At 36.1% G+C, this 23,694-nt stretch overlaps 1 protein-coding gene across 3 annotated transcripts in view; it reads left to right on the forward strand.

Moving 5' to 3' along the window:
* The window catches only part of UPF2 (UPF2 regulator of nonsense mediated mRNA decay), a 51,155-nt gene that overhangs the window by 20,407 nt on the left and 7,054 nt on the right, over nucleotides 1–23,694 (forward strand). For 2 of the 3 annotated variants that reach the window (XM_053977684.1, XM_053977686.1), the window contains exons 10-21: nucleotides 641–754; nucleotides 1,412–1,528; nucleotides 6,435–6,620; nucleotides 7,150–7,353; nucleotides 8,018–8,293; nucleotides 9,686–9,869; nucleotides 11,968–12,107; nucleotides 13,146–13,250; nucleotides 14,154–14,252; nucleotides 14,935–15,102; nucleotides 19,512–19,653; nucleotides 23,262–23,382. In XM_053977684.1, coding sequence (XP_053833659.1) covers nucleotides 641–754; nucleotides 1,412–1,528; nucleotides 6,435–6,620; nucleotides 7,150–7,353; nucleotides 8,018–8,293; nucleotides 9,686–9,869; nucleotides 11,968–12,107; nucleotides 13,146–13,250; nucleotides 14,154–14,252; nucleotides 14,935–15,102; nucleotides 19,512–19,653; nucleotides 23,262–23,382 — 1,856 coding nt within the window. The remainder of the gene's footprint in view (nucleotides 1–640; nucleotides 755–1,411; nucleotides 1,529–6,434; nucleotides 6,621–7,149; nucleotides 7,354–8,017; nucleotides 8,294–9,685; nucleotides 9,870–11,967; nucleotides 12,108–13,145; nucleotides 13,251–14,153; nucleotides 14,253–14,934; nucleotides 15,103–19,511; nucleotides 19,654–23,261; nucleotides 23,383–23,694) is intronic. The other variant, XM_053977687.1, reaches the window with a different exon arrangement.

Here is a 23,694-nt window from a genome sequence, read left to right on the forward strand (position 1 = left end):
TGAGCTCTGTGGCACAGATTTCAATTTTTTTTCCAATATTGACATTTAAAATGTGTATGAATTCTCAGACTTACTTGAATCTTAACAATGTTAACTTTCTCAGAAAAAACTCTTTCTGTTGGGGAAATACAATTTTCTATTTTGCAGGCTATGTTTAGACGTAATTACATATTTGTGTTTTGTTCCTAAATTTATGCTGAATGTCAGTTACTTTAAAAGTCTGCACATAACTAAATCTGACTTGAAAAAGCCATCAGTATTTAATATTTCCTTGAGGACAGTACAAGTGGCCCTATTCACATAGAGACTTCCTATTGATTCAGAAAATACAGAATCTAGAATACTTTATCCCTACTTCACTGGGGCAGAGGAGGAGGATCTATGGCTGTAGGTATGTTAGAGGAATTAATTGGTTTTGGGGGGGATGGGAAGATGGGGAAAAGAATTGAAAATCTTCTGAAGAAACGAGGTTGTAGGGAGGGTTTTAGGAAACCCAGTGAGAAGTAAAGGTGGAGCTTGAAGCACCAAAGTGATACCAAACACTGCTGAATTCCCAAATGTGTTTTGTGCATGTTCAGATCAAAGTAATTTAGAAGAAGTGGGTGTTTTTGAGGGCCATCAATTTTTTGTTGTTTTTTAGGTAAGAAAAAAGGACCAGATCAACATTGAAACAAAGAATAAAACTGTGAGATTTATTGGTGAGCTTACCAAGTTTAAGATGTTCTCCAAAAACGATACTCTCCACTGTTTAAAGGTTGGTATTGTGATAGTCCTGTACTCCTGTTTATGCTGATAATGTATCCGCATCCTATTCCCCTTCACTTAGCTGCTGCTGATGTTACCTGAATTCATTACATGGGATGTTTTAAACCCTGATGTCTGTGGCTGCTGTGTATGAGGAGACTTTATAGCTGCTATAGAAGTTAGAAGGTATAGAATTCCTTCCTCTTCTAATGGGAGGAGTATATTAAAATAAACTTCTACGTTTGGACACAACCAAACTGCTCATAATTTTCTTTGGAAGTATGGCTGACATTGCTACTTATTAATCTGCTGTACATTGCAAAACTTCCATCAGTGTTTTTGTGGAATAATTTGGGTTGGATGGGGCCTTAAAGATCATCTGGTTACAACTCCCTGTCTTGGACTGGGATACCTTCCTCCTAGACTTGGTTTCTCAGAACTCCATCCAAGAGACCTTGAACACTTCCAGGGATAGGGCATCTACAGCTTCTTTGGGCAACTTGTGCCAGGGCCTTGCCAATCCTAACATCTGATCAGTGAAATCCATTGGCATTTATTCTGTAAAGAATTTAGTACACCAGCATAGTGTCTGGTGGCTATAACTTAATGTTTTCTGCAGCTGAAAAAAGTGTTTAACAAGCTGTGCTTTTATATAAATACATACCAGATGCTTCTGTCAGACTTCTCTCATCACCATATTGAAATGGCGTGTACCTTGCTGGAAACCTGTGGAAGATTCCTCTTCAGATCACCAGAGTCTCACCTAAGAACCAGTGTTCTTTTGGTAAGAGAAAACTTGTCTTACGGGGGAGGGTGCCATGTTCTGACTTAAAGCAATTACTTCTTTTTTTAAACTATTCTCGAGAACTCCAATTGGTCTAAAAGCCTTCATGACTTGAAAGAAAATGTAAAAAAAAAGAATTCAATTTCTGAAGTAAAAGGCTGCTAGTCTTGAACTACTAGTAATTCAGAGACAGGGAAAACCCAGCAAATGAGGTTGAAAGAATATTGTAGCTGTACCTGAACATGCCTGAAATAGTGTTTGAGGGGAAAAACAGTAGTGAATAGAACCAGACATGATTTCAACTGGAAGTGAAGACATTTGTGCAAAAGGTGGTTTCTATGCCCTGTTTAATGATCTGGGGTTCTAAATGTGAAAAAAAAAAAAAGTTTATGAAGACACTAAGAGAAGCAGTTTTAGAAATAGAGATCGGGAATTAAGATTAGAATTGGGATCTGTAAGTCTGGAGAAGTATTGGGAAAGACTTAAAATTAACAAGAACTGAATAAAAAATAACAAGAACTGAATAATATATTTCTGACTTGGGAGACAGTCCTCAAACTCTCTGTCCAGGGCAAGAGACTGAGTCAGATATGGTTGAAGAAGACCTTCAAAGATAGATTCACTTTTTCTTAAACTAGTAGTCTCTCTTCTTGTGCTCTAGTTAATGGAGAAGCAGTTGCATGCTTGGGTATATTGTACAATTTTTTTTCCACAAAATACTTTTGTTTTCTGAACCTCTTTGAATGTCAGAACATCTGTTGAGGTGGTACAGTCATGAGAGGAAAGATATGGGCAAATTAACTGCCAGTTCCTTGGCTCTTGCTTTTTGTGGCAGTGTACTTTGTATCTTGAAAGGTTTGAATCTCAAGTCTTTTAAAGGTTTGCCCACTGATGTGTTGTATTGTGAAATATATTCCTTTCCATAATCAAGAATTTTTCCCCTGAAAACTCAGTTCCATTATCTTTAAAAGACATTTTACTCATTGCTAGCACTTTCTGGTAGTTAATAAAAATTTTACAAGTCAGGAAAAATTAAATACTTCTACCAGAGCTGGTTTTTGTAACTGACTGCTTTTAGTGTTACGCAGTACAAAAATGCTGACTGTTAGCTGAATTGCTGGAATCTGCTGGATGAATGCTGAACATGGCTTAACTGTGAAGTGCAAGACAAACCACAAACCCTGTTTGAATTACTGAGACTTAAAGCCTCACAAGGTTTTGGATAAGCAGTCTTTTCTTATGCATTGAGGAACCAGGAGAAGGTGAAAGATGGCAAATAAGTTTGGAATTTCTATTTATTTAGATGTAAAATAGGCTAAATAGACTTATATTCTGCATCCATCTTAATAGCTGCATCTTCTAACATTCCCCTAAAAAACCTACAGAGATTAATTTTGACTTAAATAGTCTTAAGCAAATTGGATCATAGTCGTATGGTACTGTGGTACAAGTTAGTGTGAACTAAAGATTTCTCCCAAAGCAATCTGATAACAATCCTGTGGTAAAAATCTAAGCAATTGTAAAGCTGATCTACTCTTATGGGTAGAATTAAGGCCTGTTGATCCTCTAAATAATTATTGGTCCTAATCTTTACTGCTGATGATGTATTTTGTAATAAGATTCCAAACAGGCTGCGTGTCTCCTATTAAAGACAATGTTGCTTTGTCCTGGTGTGGAAGAAAGTCATAGTTAAGAATGGATTTTAAAAGTAATTAAAGAAAAATTACTTATTGAGAAGTAAAGTGTTTTGTAAGGGCATTGCAAATTTAGTGGCACTAAGTAACTTATTCTAGTGAACATATCCTGGTTTTCTGGAACTGCTTCATGTTTTGCAGATTATTTAGAGATTCTTCTTTTATTAGGACAATGTTTATTTCTAGTAATGGTTGTCTTGGCAAATCTTTCAAATTCAGTGTCTTTTATGTAATTTAAAATACTAATGTAAAACTAGATTAGCTTTAGGATTTATCAGTTGATAAATGAATTACTTGGATTGGATTATTTGAATTGGAGCTTTGAAAGGAAGATCAGCTTCATCTTGATCTATCTTTCTGTAACTTAATTGAGTTTAAATGTCAAATTATTGTTTTATACTGTTGTGGTCTTGCTGAAAGAATATTTGAAATTCTGGTATTAAAAGCTTTCTGATGCATTTTTAAACATTTAACTTAGACAATTGTCTTAAGCTTTAGGGCCAGATCACTTGTATTAATAAATATACAGAACTTAAACTGCACAGTGGCTTCCTTCTTGGTGTGACTCCTTTTACTGGTGGCGTTAAAACTGGGAGATGTTGTTTGTACAGGAGGAGGCTGTGGCAAAGTAAATGCAGTTCATGTAGAACTGTGTTAATTCACTATAACAATAATGTGCTTCCAGGAAATTAAAAATTTCCATTTTGAACTGTCAGAACGAGTAGCAGGGCAGAGCAGTGCAGGTATTAAAGGGAAGCAGGAGCTGAACAGTTTCAGTATCTTGCTGTAATCTGATGTTTAAATGTCAGTCATGAAATGCTTTCCAAAATTGGAATTCTCATGATGCTTAGGTTTTGATTAGTTACATCTTTCTTTTTTTTCCCTAATGGTCACCAGATTTTCTTTTGAAATGCTTCTGCAATATATGCTACATGCAGAAAGATTGTGCTACTCACCAAGAAGAAAAACCCAAACAGTTTTAATATTTTAACATGGATACTTTAATGTTGTTTTGGTCTGTTTTTATCAAAGGAAAAACAGAAACCTAATCTTTAAATGTAGTGCTTTACCTGTGTAGTTCTTAATTTTAGCCTAGTAAAAGAAGGACCCAAAGTAGCTGATGGGCTTCAAGCACTTTGGACCACAGGTCTTGCTTTTTTCTTCTGAATTGCATCAAGGTTTTAGTCACTACAGTGTAGTGTTATGATTTCTCTTTCCTGCTTGTCTGTCTGATGCCTTAGCTGAAAAAGGACTGAAACAGTTTCTTGAAATACTGAGGATTTTTAATAAGTAGAGATTAAGACTAATACAATCCACTTACAGTTAGAACACACACTCTGGACTGCTCAAAACCCAATTAATTACAGTGATGTTGAAACTTCTTGTTGTCTCTTCTGGGAAGAAACATTTTAATTATAAACTATTATTTACAGTATAATGTACAACTTTTTATAACAGGAAAATACACAAATTGTGTAGGTTTAGGGGATTTTAAATGCTGTTTGCAAACCCTTCTGCCATTTTCTCTGTTCTGCTTCACTTTGGCCCACTTCATTTTTCAGTTTATAGTATAGCATGGTAAATGCTTTTAAGGCAGCAAAGGTGTATTTTCTCTTGATCTATCTAGAAAAGGTGAAACATTTGCAAAGGTAACATTAACATATATGACATGGTAAAGTTTGGGAATTTTCTACTCTAAGTGTTTTTTCCCCACATAAAAAAAATTTATGTACTCAGTTGTTAAGTGCTGTGCATCTGTTAGGTGCCTGTAGGAAAATGTGCTGCTACTGACAGAAATTTCCCATTTGGAAAGGAGCAGTCTCACAGGGAACCAAAGGAAAGACCATTTGTGTCGTGGAAAAGGTTAAGAATGAAATGCCTTAGGGTTGGTGTCAGCTGGAGACTTTCCTGGTGATAGATGACTAAAATCCAGGAGGAAACTTACATTATTTGTTGGGCTACTACATTACACAAAGCTACTCTTCCTCATTGAATTAGCAGCTGAAACTCGGGGTTATGGAGCTGTTTGAGTACATTGACATTTCAGTTGAACTGAAATGTCTGCCTTATAAAAGAAATTTTAAATTACTTAGGTTTAGTGGAAAGGCCACCAGCATGAAAAATAGTGCTTTCTCACCAATAAAAAAAGGAGGTTTAAACTCTTGGTTGGTTTACAGGACCGCCTGAATGGATATACTAACATTTGTGTGTAGGGATGAAACAGTACTTACATATTAATTTTGTTTATCTATTTGGAGTTATAAATTACTGTGTAGCCAACCTCTAGCAGCTAATAAAGTTTACACAGGTCCAGTTTCCTGGTGAACCACTATAGGATCACTTACAGAATTACACTTATATACATATAATTAGACAGATGCATACTAAAAAGTAATTTAATAATGAATTAAGCTCATCTTTATCTGTAAAAATCAGCTGCTTAGAACTGCTTTTTTCATTCTTGTACAGAATTTTTAGATAAAAGAAAATTTTAAACCCCACAAAATAAACCTTAACTTACATATTTGAAGTGAAGTTTGGAGAAAAGATTTTATTAAGTGAGGAAAATCAGGACAATCATGACAATTAAGCACAGTAATTAGTGCTAAGTCTTACTTGTCTGATTTTTCCCGAAACATTACTTTATGGTAGATACTGTTTTTCTTGCAGTTGATTCTGCTTGGGTAAACAGCAGTAATGGAGCATGGAATAAGGAAAATTCGATTGTCTAAACCTTTGGAAATTCATATGAAACCATCAGAAATACTCTGGAGTTACATGCTGATGTAAAAAGTAGATTGCCAGTCTTATGATAATTCACTGTGTTTGTGTCAAGACGTCAGTATTTCAGCTGCTTTAGTTAAAGAAAATCCAGTTAAATAATGTTTTAAACAGAGTTCCTAGTAGTCTTATGAACCATTTATCTGAACAGTAGCATTAAGATTTTGAGTTAAATCTTAAATACTTTTCCAAAACCTTTTTTACCACGGGTGAGCCATCATAAAAATAGGGTTCATAAAGAAAAATGACCATGAAAGGAGCAACACAGAACCATATATATGTACTTTGTCTTTTTTCTCTCTACCCAAGCTTTTAACTTACTTTTCTGCAACCTTTCATATTTACTATATCCCAAATGTAACTCTTAAAGCCTTTAGCTTGAATATGTGGTATGTCAGCATCTCTAACTGGTCATTTGCATTTGTTTCCAGGAACAAATGATGAGGAAAAAACAAGCAATGCATCTTGATGCACGCTATGTTACAATGGTAGAAAATGCCTATTACTACTGTAATCCCCCTCCAGCTGAAAAAACTGTGAAGAAAAAACGTCCTCCTTTGCAGGAATATATCCGTAAGCTTCTCTACAAGGATCTCTCCAAGGTCACCACAGAGAAGGTAAATCCTTTCAAAATCTTTAATACAGTTTTTACTGAAAGTGGTGTAGTAGTAGCTTTGCAAAAGGTTTGGGGAGGGCTATGTTTTTTTTCAGTTGCAAGGAAGAGGGATCATTTTTGTATTAATGAATAAAATGGTTAATTTCTTTTATTGGAACATAGTTGTGGACCTGTGTTCTCAACAGCATCACATGCTGAACAAAGGGAGAGCGAGATGAGAATCATTGTGTTCTGTACATTGTGTTGGGAGAGTAAGGGACAAAAGGCTTCAGTTAAATACAGACTGTAAGAGCAAGGAAATTATGGAACAGCCACGGACAACTTGATCAGTAGCTCAAGGACAGCGGTGGGGTTATGCACGTAGAGTCTTCCATAGCCACTGCAGGTCTGGAGGATGCCTGGAAGGGAGAACAAGGTTGTTTGCTGGTGCTTACAGGAGTTTCATCCCAGCCAGGAGAGGGGGGGATGACAGGAGCAATCTTGATATTTTACTTGATAAAATATGAAGCTTGTCTTAAAATTTGGTTTAGGTCCTGAGACAGATGCGCAAGCTGCCTTGGCAGGATGCAGAAGTTAAGGACTATGTTATATGCTGTATGATCAACATCTGGAATGTGAAATATAATAGTATTCACTGTGTAGCCAACCTCTTAGCAGGGTTGGTCCTTTACCAGGAAGATGTGGGAATTCATGTTGTGGATGGAGTACTAGAGGATATTCGACTAGGAATGGAGGTAAACAATCAGTATCCTTGCTAAGCTATACTCATTTGCTTATGTTGAAAGGAAAACTAAAATAATTGTACTTAAAGAAAGAAATCCTTGGATTCTCTCTTTCTTTTTTGTTTTGGTCTGATGACTTTTCTACCTCAGGTACTCGCTTTGTATAGGTTGATCTAAATTAATATAATCACTGTACCAAAAAAAAAAAAAACAAAACTAAAAACACAAACCAAAAAAAAAAAAAACAAACCAACAAAACCAGACTAACATTACTTAAGACAATTGTTTTGCCTCCCTTATCATAGTAAGGCCATAGAATTTATTCTTTGACAATGTAGACAGATTTACACAACTTCCAGTAACTTAGGAGACCAGTCCATATTTTAAAAGCTGTTATAATTACAAGATTTCTCTGACTAAAAAGTCATCATAGATTTAAGATGGAGTGTATGGTAAATGTATTGGAAGTTACTAGCTGACCAGCTTTCATACTACTTTTTAATGTTTACTTTTGTGTAATGTATGTAGCCATAAATAACCATCTTTTATTATAAGAAATTCTTTCAACTTTTTTATACACTTTTTTCCTTTGTAAAAGGTTGGTTGGGATTGGATTTTTTAATTTTCTGTTGTGTCTGCATGATAGAGTGAATTTTCTTGTTATTTTTTGATAAAGGTTAATCAACCCAAGTTCAACCAACGGCGGATCAGCAGTGCCAAGTTTTTGGGGGAGCTTTACAATTATCGAATGGTGGAGTCAGCTGTAATATTTAGAACTCTGTATTCCTTCACCTCATTTGGTGTGAACCCTGATGGCAGTCCTAGTCCACTGGACCCTCCAGAACATCTTTTCAGAATCAGACTTGTCTGTACTATCCTCGATACCTGCGGGCAGTATTTTGACAGAGGATCCAGCAAGCGAAAACTTGATTGCTTCCTTGTATATTTTCAGGTATTCTAAATTTTATGCAGGTCTGTGAAGTTCTTTAACAAGCTAATATAAGTCAGTCTGGTACGTATTTATCTCACTGTTCTCTAGCACTGTAATTTGTAGAAGCTTGTCTGTCTGGTAGCAGTTTTAGTTTCAAGTGATAATGTTACGTTGAGTTATGCCAAAATGATCTGGAGGCATTCAGTGCTCACATTCGGGTTTGCTGAACTTGAAGAAGAGATTATTTAGGCTGCTGTCCTCAGCTAATGGTTTTTGTAGAGAAAGAGAAGTCAGATACTTCTCAGGCCTACACAGTGAAAGGATGAGAGGTAATGGGCACAGGTTGCAGCAAAGAAAGTTCTGACTCAATAAATGTAATGAAGTGGGGAAAAGATTTCATGATAAATGTTTAAACACTGAAATGAGGGATTCCAGACCATGGAATTCATGCTAAAACTTGCTGGATTTAATTTGTTTTTCCTTCTGCTTTTCCCTATAATTTATACTAAAACAAAGGTATTGAAAAACTAAAATTAAGGTGATAACTTATTTCAAACATTAAGGATACAAAGTCACTCATCTGCATGCAAGGTGTAAAATGGTGTTTTGAAGTGTAGAACCTCAGAATGGTTTGGGTTGGAAGGGACCTCAAGGATCACCTTGTTCAAACCACCTGCCATGGGCAGGGACACCTCCCACTGGACCATGCTGCTCACAGTATGATATGGTCTGATTTTTAAATGCAAAAAGAAATGTTTTGGGGGAGACATCATTATATTTCTGTTACACCTTATAATTTCAGCAAGCCTTCTTCTTAAGCATGTCATCTTTTAAATAAGATTCTGTTATTCATACTTCATTTTCAGATGCAGTTTTTGCAGCACCTTGATTCTCAAGTTCTACTGTTCGGTTCACTTAAAATCAGCATTAATTTTTTACAGTGTCACTGTAAGAGGTATATGTGAATTTATTGTAAAGCAAACTGGATAAAGCAGTTGAAGCTGGCTGCAGTCTACAGATTTTTTTTTTATCATGTTTTCCTCCTTTTCCCCATAATATGCCTTTGGGGAAATTAATTTTCTTGAAAATATTTGGGGGAAGGAATCGAAAGCTGGCTGGTTGTTAAATGGTCATCTCTTGTAGAAAGAGTTTACCATGGAAAGGCACTTTCTTGTCAGGGCTTTTTTGTTGAGTCTTCATACTTTTAACAGTAGTTATGATTCTTAATGTTTGTGGTATCCAGTGTTATGAAACAAGTTTTAGTGATACCAAAATATCTAACAGTTGTATGAAATAGGAGAGTAGTGACATGAAAGCTTTTGCATTTTTTACTGTACAAACATGGCATTTTAAACTTAATAAATGATTTATAAACAGTGTGCATATAACTGATTTCAATATTTGGTATTCTAGCGCTATGTGTGGTGGAAAAAAAGTCTGGATGTTTGGACAAAAGACCATCCTTTTCCTATAGACATAGACTATATGATCAGTGATACACTGGAACTGCTGAGACCAAAGATAAAGCTCTGCAATTCTCTGGAAGAAGCTGTCAGACAGGTGCAAGACTTGGAACGAGAATTCTTAATAAAATTGGGTAAGAAAATGTGCAAGGGAAGTAAGGTATTTTTGACAATTCCTGTAATTCTTAAAATTGCCTCTTTATGTTGGTAATAGGTAACTTTTGTTGTTGTTAGGATCATTTATTCTTGTGATAGAAATGTTTTTGTACCTTTTTTGCATATTTCTTTCTAATCATCATAGATACTATACAGAATCTTCATAACTCTAAAGTAATAGATGTTGTAAAAAATAGTCAATATGAATACTCTTAATATAATAGTATTTGGAGAGCAGAAGTGTGTGTCTGTGTGTGTATTAATTTATGGAGTCACATGGTGCAAGTTAGGAGAAAGAAAATCATTAGTTTAATCAGAAAAATGGAGGAATCACACTAATTTCAGGAGAAAACAGCTGGGCTGACAGCACAGCTCTGTTGAAAATAGACTGATTAGTGAGTATTTAAACTCTTATCATCATATTAATCTTTAAATCTCTTTAAACCTCTACATATCCGTTCTTAGAAAATGTTGGATACTACTGTGCTCACTGTTAAATTGAGTTGTTTTCTAATCTTCCATTTTTATTTGAAAACAAACTTGTTCATTAAAAGATTTTATATGTAAAGGTTGCACTTATTAAGTGTTAATTAGAGCACTTCACCGACTTGAACACATTCAATTTTTAAGAATATGGGATGAATATTAATATTTCAGTGGGATGAATATGTCTAATAGCCACATAAAAGGTGGCATCTTCTGGTTTAGGAGGAATTTTTATTTAAATTATACTATTTATTTGATTGACATGCCTTGAAATTCCCTATGTAGTAACTGAAAAGCAGATTAGAATTCCCCTGTGGTGTGATCTGAACTCATGGTTTTCATGCTCTCAAAGTGATAACCAAGAAGAGATAGACAACGAGTTATATAAACTGTAATAGTCTTTTAAAAGGTACTCAGCCACTTCCTTCCTATAAATAACAGGAGCTTCACAAAACTTTGATGGCTGACCCTAAGTGCAGTTGGTCTAATGTCAAAAAAGGAATGACAACCTGAATAGTGACTGTGTTGACTCCTCAGTAAATTCCTTGAGAAACTAGGAAACTCGTTCCAGGCCACTGTAAGTCTAGACATCAGCAATCTTCTGGAGGATTAAGAAAAGAAAAAGAAAGAATATATGAGAACAATAGTGTATGCTAGAAGTTTGGGGGTTTTGCACTGGATGGCTTAAACTTTGCAGTAGTCATTCTCTAAAAACAGATCTTAATTTTTTTCCTGAATCAGAACCATGCTCAATTCTTAAATACATTCTGATTGAAATCTATATCTAAGACTAAACTGGACACTGAAACACTGGAAAAAGCTAAGACTAATTTTTCGCTTCTGTGGAAATGGTACAGATAATCTAATAGATTGAAGGATGCCTTACTGAAAGAAAGGAGATGTTTATGTTTGATATTTTACACACAGCGTAAACTAAAACATCTTGAAGGACAGAAGGCAAGCAGGTCAGCAAGAGAAACTGCAAGATGAACTAAACACACAGTGTAAGAATGTCAGACCTGTCTGCAAGGAGGATGAGCACACCAGATCGTACTTGTGGAAGAGACTTTGCTTTCCCAGAGATTTCATATAGGCACCTACATCCTCATAGGTTCAAGTACAGCCTCAGAGCATTAGGAGAGAATCAAAAAGGTTTATTATAGGCTGAGAAAATTGTTGTTTCACAGCTGTTAATTGACAGTAGAGGGAAGTACTGCAGCAAAGACTGCAGGGGCTTCATGTCTCTGGTTCTGCTGGTTTTGTGCAGTCTCTGTAGTTTGGTACTCAGATTTTGTTGCATGTGTCAGTAGGGTCCACATTTAGTTTGAGGATGTTTTGAGGCAGTTTGCACAGCTTCTTCTCTGGGAGATTTTAAACATTCTCTCTAATATTTTCCTCCTTTTCTGACAGGACATTATTACCCTTTAAGTTAACTATATAGGAAATGTTTCATTCAGAAGTCAAATATTATTACTAATGGGAAGTTATAGTACTCAGTAACAATGGACTTTTGAACTGATCTTTCATGTATAACTTGAGTGGTTATATGTCTTCTAATGTTCTAAATCTTTATCTTTTTCCAAATTTCAGGAATTGTGAATGACAAAGATTCCAAAGATTCTATTACAGAAGGAGAGAATTTGGAAGAGGATGAAGAAGAGGAGGAAGGTGGAGCAGAGACAGAGGAACAATCTGGAAATGAAAGTGAAGTAAATGATCCAGAAGAAGAGGTGAGCTTAATCATTTACCTTGCATCATGTAAAAGAAGTGATTTTGATTGCTTGTTACTTTCTGAAGCCCTTCTAAATCAGAGTTAGCAGGTGAAATCTGGGCGCGCACAGCCCAGTCAGTACTGTGGTATTCCCATCCCAGTTCCGTGTATGTGGAAAACTGAGTGTCTGAGGCTTATTCCTTATTTTGGCAGAAACTTGAACCTGACAGCTTTGCTCAGGCCATGTGCTGCTTCTCAGCAAGAAGACACCTTCAGTTTTTGGCATGAAAAAAACTCACTTTCAGATGACTTTCTTTATCTGTTGTAGAAGCAAATGTATTGACTAAATGTCAAAGCAGTCATTAGGAAAAAAATAACAGGTGTTCAGGATATGTCTATGCAATGTGAATAAATAAAAGATTTATGGAGCATAAAAACCTTCCTTGTTTACTGTGCTAATAATATTTTCAATCCAAAATGGTCAAGCCAATAAAAAAAACCACAAGTATGTAGAAATCCTGACTTGTCACTATGACACAGCAAAGTTGACATGATAATGGTATTGTTACAAGAAAATGAGTTCATCAAGGAAATACAGAACAGCTTTTCTCCTTATGCTTGGGCTGGTTGATTTATTAATAAGCTTTCTTTCAATAGATCTCTCTCAGCATTAAAGGTCCTGAAGTTTGGCTGGGTTTGTGCCTTCACCCATAAATTAGTATCAATAGAATCAGAAACAGTTGCAACGTGGGGAAGGCACCTCAGGAGATCTTTGTATTTCCCTTCTTTGAACTTCTTGAGTTCTTGCCAATCCATTCTTCCAGCTTGTGGACTTCCCTCTGAGTGGCAGCATGTATCAACCACCAGTCCCAGTTTTCTGCTGTACATTTGTGAAATTAGTAATAAAGCTGAGTGAGTTCAGACTGAAACATTAAATAAAAACCAAACAAATTTACAAAGACTTAACTAAGCAACATGAAGAGCTTAGGAAAATGTTTGAGGAACCAGCTGTCCTTCTTGTTTTAAAATAGTCAGCAGTTAAAATTGAATATTTCAGGAGGGCTCTGACAATGAGGAAGAAGAGGGTGAAGAAGAGGAGGAAGAGAACACTGATTATCTTACAGACTCCAATAAGGAAAATGAAACCGATGAGGAGAATACAGTATGTATTGAGCTGGAGATAAGTGAATTGAATTTACATCTTTGGTTTTCTTTACTCAATGTTTTTTGCCAGTGCTGCTCATAACATATCTGGAAAAATATAGCAAGGACACTTCCTGCTATTCTTTCAAATACATTTTGTAGCTTATTTTCATGTATGCATACTTTGGTTATTACCTTTTGAAAATTTTTATGCTGTCAAATTTACTACAACATGTTTTCCCTGTGAGCTTTCACAGGGAGCTAGACTGGAAAATATTGTGTAAATTATGGTTTTGCAATGCCAGCAATAGTAGCAAACTGGTGGGATACAACAAGGTAAACCAATTAGATCTGAAAACAGAAAAGGAGACGAGCCAAGAAGTCTTGGCTTGTACACACATTTGTATACAAATTTGGGATTGACAGATTATAATGTATGCAGCTAAAGAACCCATCTGGTTGAGCCTGAATTGCAGTTACATAGTAAGGAAATAATGAACATTATAGAACAATGTGTTACAGTGCTGACTTCTGACATTTTTGTTGTCATGTTGTGCTTTCCAAATAATTGGAGAGTAGCCTTTGCCCTGAAAATATAATCTAACTTTATGAACTTAATGGAAAATTGAATTAAAATAGGTGTCTTAAGGATAGAGACCTTTTTTTATTGTTGCCACATCTTGAATGTGTCCATGCACCTACACACACACATGCGTCTGTCAGAATGTTATGAGTGACCATAAATCAGGAGATATGCGTTTCAAGAAAATAATCAAGACTGAAAACTTCTTTCTTGAACAATTTGGTTCTATAAACCTTTTGATTGTGTATGATATAGAAACAGTAAGGATATTTTCCACTTACTTCTAGACTGAATATTCATATTTCTGAAACTAATGGATGATTTTTTCCATTGCAATAGGAAGTAATGATTAAAGGAGGAGGACTGAAGCATGTCCCTTGTGCAGAGGATGAGGACTTCATTCAGGCCTTGGATAAAATGATGCTGGAAAATCTTCAGGTATGAATACATGTTTTCTTAATTTAATGTACAGCTAAGTTTAGTTGATTTTTTTCTTAAAGTAAATAAGTGATTAATGCTTAGGTTACCATACTAAAGGAATGAAGACTTTTTTTTCCCCTTTGTTTTGGCCTCTTCTGTGCAGTTGACTTGTTTGGCTTTTAGTAAAATACCTGTTAATTGTATTGTTTGCCCAGTGAATACTTGACATACTGACATATATTTTACAGAATGAGTAATGAATGCAGCAGATGCTGTGCAAAACTTCTGACACTATCTTAGGTTTTAATAGACTTAAAATGCAGATGCATTTAAATTTGCATAAGCTTCTAGTACTTTGTTTTCTTAGTCACATGTGGTAAATATTTCAGTATTGAGTATAGCAAGCCCTGTATAATAAATGTATTAATAAGATGTACCAAAAAAATCTTGAATTGAGAATGTACATTCTACAGTGTGTCTCATCAGGTCTCTAGATTTCTTTCCCTAAGAGATTGCCCTGTAACTTTCTTCTTCACAAGCAAAGAAAACAAAAGGAAAATATAGTAAGCCTAATAAATGTAGTTATATATTACTTAATTTTCCTGGAAGGTTAAACCTTTTTCAGTGGTGAAAATATGAATGTTGCCAGCCTGACTGTGTCAGCATCTGATCATTTATAGAATCCATGTTTTTTTCATAGCAACGGAGTGGTGAATCTGTTAAAGTGCATCAGTTGGATGTTGCTATTCCTCTGCATCTCAAAAGTCAGCTGAAGAAGGGCCCCCCACTTGGAGGTGGGGAAGGAGAGTCAGAGTCTGGGGACACAATGCCATTTGTCATGTTAACAAGAAAAGGCAACAAACAGCAGGTAAGGTATAGATACTGTTTAAATAAATAAAGACCTTTCACTTCAAAAAAGTAACACAGAATTTTCTATTTCTTTTCATTTCTCAAAATCAGATACAGACAACTTCATTTTGACACATGGAAAATGCCATATATAATTTCATGGAATTCTTGGTTGTTAGTAGAAATGATGTAGAAAAATTACTATTTACATTTGGTGATTCTGCCAGTAGGTCAGTGATATGTCTTGCATGTATTTTAGATATAGTTGTGGAAGATGAAGAGATGTGGTTGGTGGACTGTCACTGAATGTTGAAAGGACTAGAAAGAAAAAGGAATATTCCAGAATCTTTAAGATTCTACAGCTTTTCCTGAAAACACTTTCAGCTTCAAATCAAGATATATGGCTATTGCTAAATTCCATTTCCTAGGTAACTGCCACTTGGCTGAATTTATTCAACTTGCAAAAAGAAAAAAAGTCATTATCCCTGAAGACACTGTTAGGAGACTATTCCAGAATGCATGGAGTGAATCTCTTGGAGAAACTGAAATGTAAATCAGTTTGATAAAGCAAACTAAGTCCTTGCTTCATGCAGCTAAGATGTATGTTAGTCTTGGCTCTTTTCTCCAGTGTATGTTTGAATTTTCCTAGCTCAGCAAATGCACAGTACACAAATCTCTACCTAACACATTCCACATGTATTTCTTGTCATGGTTCAGGGCTTTTAAAGAAATCTTTTCTTTTTGGTTGTATAATTTGATGAAAATAAATTACTCTGGATTTATATGGAAAGCATACCCAAGGAATTGTTTCGTACCATGTATGTGAGCCTTTCAAGTGTTTAGATCCATGTCATTACTTGGTTTTTATATTTGTTACCGAAATTGTGACAGTAGTGTAGCTGTTGGGGTGTATAAACCTGAACTAGGCTCCTTCTCTTTGTTCATATAAAACACATTTCAAAAATCCATGTAGGAAATGGTTTTTCTGTTTTCCTGGAACTTCAGTGTGGTGTACAAAGTTCTACAAAAGCTCTAAATGGGAGACTTTTGTGGTCACTGGTTTGAAAAGGGGTTTAAGAGAACTCCATTTTTTAAAAAATGTTGTTTAGCCTTTTCAGGATAATTTACTAGGAGTATCTGTAGTTACAAGGAATTTTGGGATCTTCATATTCCATGTAAAGGGGAAAGTATTGCAGAAATGTGACTTAGAAAGAAAGCAGAACTTGTTCAGGAGTTTTCCCTGCTCCTCCCCCAATATTTGGTTTTTGGAGTACGCTCTTCCTGCCAAAACTCCTCTCAGTGTTTCTAGAAATGTAGAAAACAGTTGCTTTATAGACTACTTCAGCTCTTGAATTAATGAAAGGCTTCTTTGTCCATAGTTCTGTATTCAGGAAAAAAATGTGTTTTAGTAGAGCCTTAATAGAAAAATAAGCAGGAAAGAAGAGGTGGAGTTGAAAAGAAAATAATTATTCCTTCTTACGGTGCTTTATTTTAAATCTGAATGAGCAGAATGTGTAATGAGTTTTGAGGTGATTCACTGTTAAGTTATAGCTGTAAACTTTTAGCTTTAAAAAACAGTCAAAAGAAGTTTGTAGCAGCCTGGGAAGCTGTAAGTAACTTCATCTGCACAGTCACCAGAGTGATAAATGACATCAGCCTACTTGCTTGCTCTGCTAGTAATGATTTCAATCTCCGTGTGCTTTCTCAGTGGTGCTCCTGAAACAAGAAAATGTTAGAAAAAAGGAATGTGCTGTGCTTCCTTCCTGAGGATAACATTTGGTAGTGGAGGTCCAGTTGCCAAATACTCAGTTGACATGTCAGTGTCCACCCAGATTTTAGTGCAGCATTGACAAGTAGTTTTTTTGAAGTAACACAAGATTAACTGACTGGTATTTACCAGCTGCATATATCCAAATTAATGGTAATTGCAGGCTGATAGTGACAAGACACCATATTTTATCCTCAAGACTTAGAAAACTAGTAGCATAGAACCTAACATGGTTATTTGAAATTAGGATGATGGCATTGTGATTTATCCATAAGACATGAGAGAGCAAGGGGAAATAAAGTTGGCATCATAAGGGATCAGAACTGAGCTGTATCTAATACCATTTGGTGTTTCTGAACCAGGAAGTTTTATGCCAAGTAGGTATGAACTAAAATGAGATATAGACAGTAAAAAGAAAGTCAAGAAATTTGGTTACTACCTAAGACAAAAGATTTTCTTCCCTTTGAAAGATTTTTAGCAAGGCTCCATAAAAGAATGATATCCATGGAATGGTCAAATCCCTCCCTGAATGTGAAATTTTTAATCTCATTTATATCTTCATGTCTTTATCTCATGGCATTTTTGTAAAATCTGTGGTCTGGTCTTCTGAATAATGACTTTTGATCTTCCTTTGGTTTGACATCTTTAAAGTGAAATCCTGCATCCTGCCCCCATCTCACATATTTGATAAGAGGTTTTTGATACACCTTTTCACTATTGCAAATTGGAAATGTTTCAGTTGTTCAATGATCATCATATCCTGTAGTAATTGTCATCAGTGACTGGATTTCAGGTGGCAGCTGATTGCCTTGAGATAGTGACTCAGTGGTGTTTTAATTGCCAGGCTGTTGTTTTTCTGTATCTGTTTCTCTCATTTATACCCTTCTATAATTCAGTTTTCTTTTTCTACTCTAAGCATCCTGTTTGAAAATACCAATCCCATTTAGCTGATAAATCCATAGAACAGAGAAAATATAAAGGACATATTAAAATGGATGAGGAGCTTAATGGTGAAGCTGAGGAATGATTTTTATCATGAAATGCTGCTAATGGATTAGTTATTTGTGTAGTTTACATAAAGTTCATTTGATAATATCAGGCAACCTGCACAGCCTGCTCAGCAATAAGTAACCAAAGCTTACTTTGCTCTTGGAATTTCAACTTTGCTTTCTATTCTTCCCTGCACACCTTAATAACAAGCTCATATCTATATTCTGTATAATATGCTATTACCCTCGCCCCAACCCCCCCAAAAAAGTCTCATCTAAATACATCTTGTAGTTGGTAGGGTTTAGGGATTTACTGTACCCAAGTTTTTCTCAGTCTTTGCAAGAGTCTGTCTTTACTGTTTCAAAGACAGTTTATTTTCAAGTGCTTCATCTGAGTCTTCTCATACTCATCACTGCTGCTAGTGAGGCATTACTGAGATACCTTGAGACTCTTTAGTGATTATTGCATTAAATACTAACTGCAGGTGGTGAGGATTTTGCTTTTACTCTAAATCTTCTCAGCAGAGGTTTTGATAATTTACCTCTCTCTGCAGCTTTTGACAGTGTAACAGAAAAGAACACTTAGGAATTTACTTCTCTTTCTTTGGAAATAGATCTCCCATGACAAGTAACAAGGAGCAGGATTCAGAGTTGTTCATGGAATATTGAGAGTGATTATCATTAAATGCATTAGCCTTCTTATGGCATAGAAATACTTATTTGTAACAGACATGGAGTTGAAGGAGGAAGTGATATTTTTCTAAATGTTTGCAAACTTTAGCATTAAGGATTTTCTTAGAACTGTTGTTTCAGTTGTGGATAAGATTAAGAATTATTTCTCTATTCTGGAAAAACTGTAAAAAAAATAGATATGTAGAAGTAACAAATTGGATTTTCTGAGTCTGGGGAAAAAGAAATCGCCTTCCCTACACCTTCCTGAAAATATCAGCTGGATTTCCAGAGAGAGGGTACTTCTGTGGGAGTGCCAAGCTTACCTAGTGTGCCTTATGGCAAATCAGATAATGGGTCTTTAAATCAGAATGTGTGGTGGGCACATTTGGGTATGGGGGAGGAGGAAAAGATCCATCTGACACTATGGTTGTCACTAGACTAAGAAGCAGCACTGGGGAGCCAGAATTATTCTTAAAAGAAAAGTACTGGCCTGGGAATTCCAGGGAATGTCTGAAATGCTTGAAATGTTTTTCCTCTGTTATCACAAGGGGTAGTAGTAGATATTCTGCTCAGGGGGCTTCATCTCCTTGGGAGGAGGAGATCTGAAGAGGGAGATGCAGCTTTCTGAACCAGCTGTGGTGCTTTTATCTCAAGACCATGGCAATTCCCTGTGGGCAAGTCAGCTGGTATGAAAATAAGAAATAAAGCATATGGCTGTGCCTTCCTAGGGAAAGACAGTTTTATTCACATGAATACTGTGTGTAATAGGTTTTGAACTTGGCCTTTTTTGTGTGTTCTCTGTGTCTTTAGCAGGTCTTGCATTTTCTTATGCTACTTTAGGTGAAATAGAGGTTCAAAACAAACCAACAACACACTTCACAGTAGAAACTTCTGTAGAAAGTATCTCATTGAAATAGCCTAGAAATAACCATAGCATTTCTCTATTTTGGATTGGGTTTTTCCTCTGATGGGCACTTAAAAACTTACTTTCATTTGCAGTTTAAGATCCTAAATGTACCGATGTCTTCCCAACTTGCTGCAAACCATTGGAACCAGCAGCAAGCAGAACAGGAGGAGAGGATGAGGATGAAAAAGCTCACTTTGGATATCAATGAACGGCAGGAACAAGAGGACTATCAGGGTAAGAAAATCACCAAGGATTTAGTTTTTATTTTCAGGGGAGCATTTGTGGATCTGCAGAAAGCATTATTTGTGATGATTAGCAGCTGAAGTTCTAAATATTGATTTGCAGTACTTATGGGAAACCTTTATTTTGGTTTTAGTCATTTATTGTTTCCTCCCTCGTCTTTATACTTGGAGAACTTTTTTTAATTGTTCCATGAAAAGGAATTTTCAAGTGGATCTCAAATTTCAGCATTTCCATTTATTTTGGGAAAGGGGAAGAATTGAGATTGTTCTTTTAAAATTAAGGTAATACAAAATCAATGTACTGTTTACTGCAAGACAGTTGAGTTGGATACAAGATGAATTCTGTGCAATTTAAGCTCTGCTTTTAAACTATTAATAGGTGTTTTAGATATTAATAATATTTAGACTCCTTAGTCTTGCTGAGAATTGCAAGTTGTGAGGTAACCTAGAGAGAAATACAAAATGTTACCTCAGCTTCGTTTTGTAAAGGTTCTAGGAGTCCTCAAATCTGGAGCATAAGCATATATTAACAAAATGAGGGTTTTGTACAGATTACATGATTAATTTGTGTTTTGAAGACATGTGAGTCAGGCACTTTGGACCTGGACAGATTGAAATAAACAGTTAATTCAGCAGATCATACAGTCCCCAAACAGGTGCACTTCATGTGTTTAATTGTTGAGTGGTTTGTTTTGGGTTGTGGTTTTTTTCAGATTCAACTTCCCTTGTCTCACTCGGTAAACAAAGCCAGACCAATAAAACTGATGTCTTACGTTACTGTTTCCATTTAACATCTCAAAAGTTTTTGCTCTGCCTTTTTTTTTTTTTTTGTAAAGATGTTGTAGTCTGGTGGTAATCACAGTGTAAGTAGTTAATTAGCAGGAAATCTCATTTAAGGCATTTAGTGAAAGGTCATTGTTCATCAAGAAGTGGGAAATTAAAGCAGTTTTAATTTTAAAACACTATGGAATCCAGTACTTCTTGCAGAACTTTGATAGTACAAGAACTAAACTTGTAATTGTAAAAAGGGGTATATTCCAAAGTGAGTGTCTGCAGAGTGAAATCCTCCAGCTCTGAAGAGATAACACAATATTAATAATAATAATTAGTGTTAAACATGCTAATTAGCTCAGAAACTTTCCTGAGACACTCTGCTCTTATAAAGCCCACATGTGAGAAAGGTAGAGAGAGACTGTAGAATTAGACATTTTAGTGCATCTCTCAGATTTTTTGTGGGTTTTTCCTCATTAGATATTCTAATATTTCTACTGGTCAAGGCATTTATACCATTGTATGACTTTGATATCTAAAATGAACCTGTTTAATCCAAGACTTTATTGTGAGCAATTGTGCTTTATATCCAAAAAACGATCACGTTGATTTATTTCTGTTGGACAAAATGAGACAACTGATATGAATTGATAACTGGAAATAGGCTTTTTTTATTTTCTCATAGATTTTTATTTAGTTGCTGTGTATAAAACAATACAGGAAAGAGGTCAACACAAAAGCTAAAGGTTTTTACATAATTGATATCCCTTTTTAAAACAGCTGTTGATGCATCTTAACCTGGCTAATATACAGAGTAAAACCAAACTAAGAAGGACCTTTCAATCAGGCTAAATTAAACAGGCCAAATTACATTCACCTTTGGAACATTTTTTTATTTAGATTTTGTGCAGTTGATTGTTACTTTTGAAGAGTCATCCTGTCTGTGACAAGTTGGTACCTACTCATTGAATAAAAGTGTTGGGTTTAAATTTCTGTTTCAAACTTTGAAGTTACCAGAGAGAAAGAATTCTCAGTTTCTGGAAGAATGCCTCAGGGTTGTCCCAGCGTTTGCACATGTACTTGTTGTTCTTTTCATCTGCACAGGGTAGCTAATAGATGGAAATTCACCAGTGTACTTCAAAGTAGTATCAGATAAAGATTTAATGTTTCAGCAAAGCTTAGTATATTACAAACATTTTTTAATTTAAAGAGCTATTAGGAACTTGGGTGGTTCTTTAGACTGGTACTTTTCTGTGCAGATTTTTTTTTTCTTCACTAAAGAACTAAGGAGGTTTGGTGATGTGCCTTCAGCCTAGAAGACACACTGTGCTCCCCTGCCATCTCTGCCTTCTGTTACGTTCTCCAGTCTGAACTTCCCAGTCATATATTTCCTTTCACCTGCTGTGTGGAAAACAGAAGAGGCAGATGTGCATGTACTTGTTCATTCACTGCTTGCTGCTCACACCTGCCTGGCAGGGTACCCTAATCTGGTTTTCCTCCTGAGTCTCCTCATTGTCCCTGGCACACGGGGTTGTTGGGAAGGCTGATGTTTCATGATGTGTACAAACATGGGCTGTCAGTGTGTTCAGTGGCTGCCTTTGCCAGGTGCTGAATTCAGTGTACAGAACATGAATACAAGGGTCACTGGCTGTTGACACAGATACTGAATCAGTCACAGTTTCCCAGTTTCTCCAAGACTGGGTGGATAACTTCACTGAACGTTTCACCTGCATTTTGTAAATGGTGAGGGAACCTCATTAATGTCTCTAGTTTGGCCCCACCGAGAGCACTGTGTGTGCATCAGGTGATGGGTGTGTGACTCCAATGAGATTACCAGAGATTGGAGAAGCAGACAGAGCAGACTTTCAAACATAATCTGTTTAACAGCTTATTCCACTTTTCCCCTTCATTTATCCCATCTGTCTGTTTGCTGAGTAGTGTAGATCCCTGCTCAGGTGGACTGTAGGAATACTTTCCATTAGATGCATTAACAGATTGGCAGAGGTTACCTCCTATGATGTATCTGTAATTATATTGGCTACTTAATAAGCATTAAGTTAGCCTGGTAAAGAAGCATTTTTTTTTTATCATTAAAAAATGAAATAAAGTTTTAGAAATTAAGTTTTACCAAATGTCAAAATACAATACTATCCTAGTTTAAATTGCCCATAAGTTGGCTGTCCAGGGCTAAACTGGGTAGTGTGGGCTGCTTTCTGCACCCAAATTATTCCCACTGATGATAAAGTGGAAAACTCCATCCGTGGGACAGCTGGTGCAATGTAGGTCAGCTGAGTCACCTTCTTCAGGTGCCTGTCTTCCCTGGAAAATGATCCAATTATGCCAAGCTTAGACTTAAATACCTGACTGGTAATGCCTAATTTTAGGACAGGTTTCTTGCTGAGTCTTTAATTGGCAGCAGCATTGTCCAGTTGTTACTATTCCAGGGAGGTTTAATGTTGAGGCCACTCATGCTGCTGTGAGTCTTTGTTCCCGATCACTGATGAAGAAAGTGGTGGCTGATGTGTTTAGAAAGAAAAGGACACAGGCCTTTTCTTGAGCATCTGTGATGAAAACCATTGCTGGCAGTTCCTTCTGCAGGAACATCTGGAAATGCAAGTTCATATTGTGGGGTAGCTCGCGTTTATCAAAGCTGTGGATGCAATTTGTAACTTTTTGTAATTAACTTACGTGGAATAACTTGAGTGTTAACTCTACAGCAAAGTGTAAGTGTAAATGGCAGTGAAATGTGCATGTGTAAATGCCTATGTAAAAACGAAGCGTAGAAAATGTATTTAACTTTCTTCTATTTACTTCTGCCTGAAATCCCAGAAATGTTGCAGTCTCTGGCACAGCGTCCAGCTCCAGCAAATACTAATCGTGAGCGGCGGCCTCGTTACCAGCACCCGAAGGGAGCACCTAATGCAGATCTAATCTTTAAAACCGGTGGGAGGTAGGACAATCTTCCTTTAAATGTGGTAATTCTGGTTCTAGGCAAGTAATTATCTTCATAATTGAAAGAGATAATGATCTCTGTAGTGAGTGCTTGGGCAGTCGTTTCCATTCTAAAGCATTCTCTTAAAATGCCAAACAGGGTTTTGTGCTTCTAACACAGTGTCTGTACCTCTGTGACAGTTTAGAAGCCAGATTTTTCAGTTGTGAAATTGCTGCTAGAATCTGAGTGTCTATTTGTAGGGCAAAAGATGCATGTCTGCTTTCTTCATGAGAGGGGGAGAGGATTGTGGTTTTTCTAGTACCTGCAGAA

Source organism: Vidua macroura, chromosome 5 (genome assembly GCF_024509145.1).
Source record: "Vidua macroura isolate BioBank_ID:100142 chromosome 5, ASM2450914v1, whole genome shotgun sequence".
NCBI classification, from domain to species: Eukaryota; Metazoa; Chordata; class Aves; order Passeriformes; family Viduidae; genus Vidua; species Vidua macroura.